General features: G+C 50.9%; 1 protein-coding gene across 2 annotated transcripts in view; it reads right to left on the bottom strand.

Annotated features, from left to right (window-relative positions):
- HMGCS2 (3-hydroxy-3-methylglutaryl-CoA synthase 2) overlaps positions 1 to 8,009 on the bottom strand; it is a 30,899-nt gene that overhangs the window by 15,111 nt on the left and 7,779 nt on the right. For both annotated transcript variants that reach the window (XM_019501980.1, XM_019501979.1), the window contains exon 3: positions 3,105 to 3,230. In XM_019501980.1, the coding sequence (XP_019357525.1) occupies positions 3,105 to 3,230 (126 nt within the window). The remainder of the gene's footprint in view (positions 1 to 3,104; positions 3,231 to 8,009) is intronic.

Here is an 8,009-nt window from a genome sequence, read left to right on the forward strand (position 1 = left end):
ACAGATTGTACCAGGGCTGGGGCAAGGGTGGGCTCCCTTAAGTGCCTTGGCCTGCTGGCTTTTTGCAAGGGTTGCTCAGTGGGCCAGCAGTGGCAGTAGTCCCCCTGTCCCCCAGCAGGCTTAGTTTAAAGCCTGGTGGAGCAGGTCAGCCAGTCTGGCTGAGAAGAGCCTCCTCCCCAGGGGAGAGAGGTGGAGGCCATCTCTTCCCAGAAGCTCGCTGCCTCTCACCAAAGAGCGGGCTGTGGTCACGGAAGCCAAAGCCTTCCCGATGACACCAGCCCCACAGTCTTTGGTTAACTACGTGGATCCTCCTCTCCCTCCTCAGCCCGTAGCCCGAGACTGGGAGGATCGACGAGAACACCACCTGTGCCCCCAGACCCTTTAGCCCCGCTCCCAAATCTCTGTAGCGCCTCATGACCCGGCTGGGAGCGCTCCGAGCCGTGTCATTGATGCCCACATGAATAGGGAGCATGGGAGCGGTCTGTGGGCTGGAGGAGCTTTAGGATCTTCTCCACAATGTCCCGGATGCGGGCCCCCAGGAAGCAGCAAACTTCCCAGCCTAAGGGGTCGGGGCGGCAGATTGACCCCTCAGTCCCCCTCAGGATGGAGTCTCCCACAACAAACACCTTAGGTTTTGTCTTGGGGAGAGCGGGGATGGTAGCTGCAGTGGAGCCTGTGTTGCCTGCGGGAGCTGGCAACTCAGCAGGCTCTGCTGGAGCAGCAAGAAGTGTGTACCTGTTGCTAAGCTCTGGCGGGGCAGGGGCCTTGGTGCGGCGGGCCTTAGGGCCCTGGACCACCTTGGTCCGTGCCCCTGACTGGACAGAGTGGGAGGTCCTGGAGTCCTCCTTTGTCCTGGAGGGAGATGGTGGTCTACCCTCCAGCTCCCGGGGGAGAAGGGCCTGGCAGTAGGAGTCGATTTCCTGCTCACAGTCCCTGATGGCATGGAGTCTCTGGACTGTGGCCTGGAGCTCCTCCAGCTGGCGTGCCAGAGACCCCAAAAGGGAGCAGACCCCACACGGGGAGGTAGCCATGCTCCTGGGCCCCAGAGCTGGAGTACTGCATCCAGTTTTGGGCCCCACGATTCAAAAAGGATGTGGGAAAGCTTGAGAGAGTCCAGAGAAGAGCCACGCGCATGATCAGAGGTCAGGAAAACAGACCTTACGACGACAGGCTGAGAGCCATGGGGCTATTCAACCTGGAAAAGCGCAGGCTCAGGGGTGATCTGATGGCCACTTACAAGTTTATCAGGGGTGACCACTAGGATCTGGGGGAACATTTATTCACCACAGCGCCGCAAGGGATGGCAAGGTTGAATGGTCATAAACTACTACAAGACCATTTCAGGCTGGACATAAGGAAGAATTTCTTTACTGTCTGAGCCCCCAAGGTCTGGAACAGCCTGCCATTGGAGGTGGTTCAAGCACCTACATTGAACACCTTCAAGAGCAAATTGGATGCTTATCTTGCTGGGATCCTATAACCCCAGCTGACTTCCTGCCCTTCAGGCTGGGGGCTGGGCTCGATGATCTTCTGAGGTCCCTTCCAGCCCTAATGTCTATGAAATCTATGAAATCTCTTCAGCACAGCAGATCTTCATTACTCCCTGTACTCAGTTCTGGATGCAGGCTGCAGACACTTGGGAAGTGGTCTGCTAGTAGAGATTACTCCTGAGGATGGGATTTAGCAGCTTCACTGGAGGTTGGCAAGAAGGGGCTTTGGGCCTGTCACACGGCCTCAGCACACCCGCAGAGAAACTGTGTTCCAACCTGCTCCCAGCCCTCATGTTCCACTCTCAGCACTCAAGTTGCTAGTGCCCCCATCCAAATTGTGCCAGGTGTCAGAAATCTCAAGGAGATCCGAGTAGATGATGGGAAGGAAGGGCCCATTTGGAGGCTCAGGTGCGTCAATGGCTGATACTAGAGTACAAGGATAATTCACCAGGCTGTCAGCATTGTTCCCTAAGCCACTGTACCTTAACCTACTTTGAAACTGAATGGACTCCAGTGATTCCATAACTACCCTGAAGTCACTGCTGTGGCTTCATTTTTCATAGACATACCCAAGCTTTAAACCTACTAGTTCAGGTTACCCCTTGCAGAGTAGCCAGAGCTACACAGGGTACAGTGCAGGTGAACCTCTCTGATTTTTACCCACCCTCTCAAATAGGTTTTGCAAGTTACACTGAGTCTCTGTACTGTCCTAGTCACACTGCTGGCAGTGCCCATGCCAGCTACTTTAAAGCTAACTCAGGAATCACTTCATGGTCAGCAGAAACTGTGACCCAAGTGAAAGCAGATCCTGAGAGACTCATGTCAAATCAGTGTTGCCAGAGCTTTCCTAGCTTTCATATCCATGCCTTAAGGAGCTGACAGCCCGTCCAAGATAGCCAGAGGGCTGATAATATCCTTGATATTGACATTTCATCTGAAGACAAGCCCTGGGTGTAACTGGCTGTGTGAGCTGGATCAGAGATAATCTGTGAAAGTCCTCCGGAGGTCAGTTAGGAGAGGCTTTTGCATTTGAGGCTCCAGGACCCTGAAAGCTGATGTCTCCCAGGCACACAAGTCTGGGGTATTTCATCACTACCACTGTAGGAAGGTGTCAGTGAGCTCCTTTATGGGCTCCTTAGACTGTATATAAGCATAAAATGTTTTAGGTTTCTATCACCAAGCAAGAGAAAGTCATCTGGGGTCCTCATTAGGGAATTGAGCGAACTCATTTTTGATGTACAGCTCCCATTGATTTCAAACTACAAACACAATCTTGACTCAGTGCTAATCTATTCACGACAGCTCACCCATGAAGTGTACATATCTCCCCAACTTCAAAAATGCCAGCTAGTGGAAAAAGCAAGGAGAACTGGTATCAAAATACACATGTAGCCTTAGATAGCATGCCCCAACGCCTTGGGGTGCATAAAAGGACAAGCATATCAGACAAGTTTATAACAGCAGCAGCAGTCCCTGAATTCCAGCCCAGAGAGAGGTCTCCCTAGTTGTCACGTCACTTCTTAACCCTGAGAGTAGCCTAGGACTAGAGTTTTTTCTGCCTGGGTCAGCCATAAAACATTCCTAAGAAAGGTCCACTCCATCAGCCATACTAACCTCTCTCTAGTGCCAGAGGGGCATTTGGGCCAACCAGCATGGCTACAGCTCCTGCCCCTCCTGTGGGACGGGCATTCCCAGTGGCATAAACAGCAATGTCACCGCAGACCACCAAAGCATATCGGCCTAGGAAGGAAAGAGAGCAGACAATGACTGAACTGTAAGCATGAACAGAGGACATAAAAATTGGATGCATCCTTGCTCCTGCCCCATATCAAAAACAACAGTGGAGTCAAGTTTGCTAATACATAAGGAGGAACATAAGACATTAAAGAAGTGTTCAGGATATGGATAATTGAAACATAAAGCCTAGTAAACACTTGGATTCCTGCCCCAAATCCATGAGACCATGCTACACTCCCACTGAGTAGCCATGCAACATCCCATATGAGACACCTACCCCTGTGGGCTGTGCACAATTCACCACAGGTATCCCCTAAGTACTGTATCCCTTTCCACTGACATGTCACCAACACCACAGACACGGAGGAAGGATCATTCAAAAGTCTTAATGGCAAAACAAGGACTAAAGAGACTAGACTTTTACCCCCACATCTGAAAACAAACTGTGTCCTGGGACCTCTCTCAATCTCAATCTCCCAGCTGTAAGGCAAGGATAATAATCCTGCCTTTTTCCCAAACTCTGCTCAAGTCATCTCCTTGCACTGTCAGTGGGGAGAGGAACTGCCATCTTTCATTCCATATTTATATACAAGAAACCCTCACTATATGCAAGTTCGGCATTCGCAGTTTCAAATATTCACGAATGCAGAGCCTGCTTCTTAAATACACTTAAAGGAGCTCCTCGGGAGCTCTGAGCTTGCTGCCACCACACTCCCACCGCTGCTGCACTCCTGCCGCCACTCTCCTACCATTGCCAGAGCAGCCGTGCCTTATTTGCGGATTTCGCCATTCATGGGGGGTACAAAAACATAGTCCCCGTGAATGGCAAGGGTTGCCTGCACTGCATGGACTAATAGGTTCTATACTGTTGCTGACCCTTATGTCCAAGAGCTTTCCAAGTAAAACCAATGGCAATGGCTAAGTTCCCAGTGGGCTTCATAGAGCTAAAGAAGCTCCATAACTCATGACAGCAAATGTTAAACTTTGCCTTCCTCGTGTTTCATCTATGGCCACCTGCTTCCTTACCCATGAAGGATCTTGTCGAAAGCATCCTCAGCTAGTGTTTGAGAACTCTTCAGAGACCAGCAAAGGAGGCAAATAGAGTTTGTGGCCTCTTTTCCTCTCCTTATTTGAAGGTGGAAGTTTAGGAACACTAAAATGTTTCTTTTTTTATCTGAAAATATTTTATTCTCCTTTTTTATGCGAGTGGTCTAGCCTGGAGGATTTGGATGATGACCAGAGAACTAGTGAAATCATGATATCACAGAAATCAAGAAGCTTGCAAAGCAAGGCAAAGGGTTTGTTCTATTTAAAACTAGTTACTTCTTGTTAAGACCTCTTTAACAGCAATGGCTAACATCTTATAGAAAGGAAACCTTTCTTAAATATTTAACATCCTTGCCCATTTGGTCAGAGGGATGACCAAAGGCCTCATCTGAAACAACTAACAAGTATCTCCTCCTCCCCAAACCAGTAAACACCAGAGCTGACATCCCAGATCCTTTTAAGCTACAGAAGCCAAGAATAATATAATATGCCTTTCAAGCCAAAATTAAATATTAAATAAAATCAAGCAAAAAGAATAAGCTCAATTTTGGGGGAGAGGAGGGTGGTGAAGATTGGGGTGGGAACCAGCTGTAAAGACTGTTGACAAACTACCTAAAAGACTGATTGTGGTGCCCACCTCTCAGAAAGACCAAGGCCAAGGTCAAAATGTTTAAGAAATCACTGTAGTTCAATATTTCTCTCAGAAATGCACCTACCTGAGAATGTAGGTACTTAGTATAATAGGGCTTTTGGGACAATGCCAAGATGTTGTAGATAGATCATCTAATAGCCACAAGGATTTGAGGGGGTGGGGGAGTAAGGTGGCACCCCCCTCCTATTATGCTACTCAGGACATCTCCTTTGTAATAAAACAGGGCTGTCTACCTTCTGAGTGGCCAGGGCCACATGTCACATGGGCCACATGCCAGACCCATGCCCCCAACCATCTGGGCAGTTCAATACCCTCCACCTACCCCCAAGCAGGCCACAGGGTTCCCAGGCCCCCGCAGACCACCCATCCCACCTCTGAGGGCAGAAAATGGAAGCTGGAGGAGGCAGGGGAAGCTCAGAGATCCTGGTAGTGGCAGAGAGGTGACAGCCAGGGAGAAGCTCACAGTTTGGTGTTAAGCACCCCATGGCAGCCACACACAGCCCATGGGTCACCAGTTAGACAGCCCTGTTTTAAGCAACAGGAGCTTATAACAACATTATTTTTGTAAAGGTGCTGAAGGACCCCCTATTAGCTTGCGAGCTCAATCAGGGTGTTTGTGCTCTTGGGATGTGGCTCTGCAGCAGGCTGTGCACACAGCATGCAAAGCTGTAACTCCAGGGTGGGAAGCCCGGGGAAACAGGGGAGACTAGCTGGGGAGAGGGTAGCTGAAGCTGTGCGGAGAAGGGCTGCTTCTGAGGGGGCTGCTACCAGGACAATTGCTTCTGAGAAGTTAACTGGCAGAAGAATTGTTGCTGCTACTGAGGAGCAGAGGAGCCACCAGCTACTGAGCACCCAGAATCGCCTGGTGTCCTTTACTAAAGGAGCAGGGGTTGTGCAAATGGGTTCCCCTCCCCACTCTTAAGATCCCTGGGCGCAAGGAGTCACTAGGAGGGAATTGGGGTCAGGGGTTGCTAGATGAGGCTTTCTGGGAGAGCTAGAGAAAGCAGCAGGGAATCGGGGCTGTGTGGGAGCTCCAGCAGAGAGCTCAATAAAGTACAGCTGAGAAGGGGCACTCTAGGTGCCAGCCACAGGGGATCTGCCTTGGGAAGTGTCTGGGGAATGGTGGGATTGATTGTAAGCATCCAGAAAGACTGGACAAGAGAAGAAACCCTGGTCTCCGGAGCAGCCACACCCAAGGTCCTGACAAGCACCCCCATCTTCTGTCCAGATGACGGCATTGCCACCCCTCTTCTGAGGCAGAACAAGCCCCGCTTCCCAGGGCTCCGCTGCAGCCTCTCCACAGTGCGCTACTTTGCTGCGGGCAGAGTGCTTTTGTGGACACCTGGCTGATTAAGTTTATATACATGTTATAAGTTGCCTGAGTGTTAAAGTTGATAACATAATTGCTTTTGTTATGATAACTAATTACTTTATCTGCTGCTATAGATTATTTTTTAGTTCATTGAAAATATTATGTTTGTTATATATGGGAAGTTGAACTTGTCAATCTCTTAGTTATTACTGTAAATAATAAATTATTGTAAATAGTTATTTAGTGCATGGTCTGAAAGGGGAGGACCACAGGACAGCACTCCAATGAATGGTGGCTCCCAGCCTGTAGATGGAGTGAGAGTCGACCAAGACCTATCGGCACCCCAGGATCCCAAAAATTTGGACGAGGCTGTGGGTAGTGCCACTGACAGAATTACATTTTTATACCAGGTGATTTATCCTTAATGAAAACCAGCCCCTGCTGCTCACCTGGGCACTGCCTTCCTGAGATGAAGTTGGACCTTTGCTCTATGCAGATACAGCCCACTTCCTCATGACATAGTAACTGCTTGGCACTTGGATGTGCTGCGCTGGGGATTCTCCAGCCATGGGGGATTCTCCAAGAGATACAGCCAGCTCCCACACCTGCCTTCTCCCATGCTATTGGTGGTGTGCTAGGGGCAAGAGAGGGGATATTCCCAGCTGGCATATGGTCCCTTAGGAGCATATGCCAGCATCTGCCATCTGGCACTTTACAGCAGCTGAGATTGGGCTGAGGGAGCATCATGGAGCTGTGACTTGCATCTGTTAACATTTGCAAACAACTATCAGCAGATGCGAATGGGAAGCCCTGCATGGGTTTCCATGAATTTGGGTGGACACAACACCTGTTTGTCCCACCTCCTTCCTGCAGTCACTCATTCCACACATTCTTCTATTTGCTTTTCTGTCTTTCTAGCTACACCAATGTCACGGAGCGGGACCTAGGGGCAGCCGTGATCCCTGTAGCGCCCCCTGCCGTGCCAAGTAGGCATTCCAACACCCTCTATCTCGCCCGCCATGTCTTGGTTTTATGAAGTTCAGTAATGGAGGCTGCCTTCTGTCCTCTCGGACACGGTGCTATGACTATTTGGGCTCCTACTCTGGACAGGGTGACCTGGTACACCCCTAGCCTTATTGGTTATGCGTGCCTCCTACCTCTCCTTTAGCACGCCCCAAGCCTCGCAGCTGTCCCCGACGATGTCGGGTCACTCTCTCTCTTTCTGCGCCTTGCCTGGCGCCCCTAGGCTTGTCACGCAACCGGCGCCCCTCCTCTGGCACCCCTGGGCTTGTCACGCAACCGGCGCCCCTCCTCTGGCGCCCCTGGGCTTGTCACGCAACCGGCGCCCCTCCTCTGGCGCCCCTGGGCTTACTAATGGTGTTCTTCCCCACTGGGCTCGGCGGCCTAAGCCTCGCCTGGCCCCTCTGGGTTCTTGTCAATAATAAGGGTCCAAACAGGCTCAGGCGGCCTAAGCCTTACCTGGCCCCTCTGGTCCCTCAGGGTCCCTGTCAGTAATAGGTATCCGGTTGGGCTCAAGCGGCCTAAGCCTTACCTGGCCCCTTTGGCCCCTCAGGGTTCCCCCTACAGTGGAGCCCCTCCAGGACTCTTTCCCGTCTGCACCCTTCTTGGGGTGACTGTCATGAATACGTGCCCCCTCCTGGGACTTTTTCTCCTGGGCTTATCCCTAGCACATGCCCGTTCCTGCAGCTTCACTCCACCTTCTCCGGGCTCTCTATACAAACAGAATCGCCCTCACTGGGCTCGTTTCCCT

This window comes from Gavialis gangeticus, unplaced genomic scaffold (assembly GCF_001723915.1).
Source record: "Gavialis gangeticus isolate Ggan-Ray unplaced genomic scaffold, GavGan_comp1, whole genome shotgun sequence".
In the NCBI taxonomy this organism is placed as follows: domain Eukaryota; kingdom Metazoa; phylum Chordata; order Crocodylia; family Gavialidae; genus Gavialis; species Gavialis gangeticus.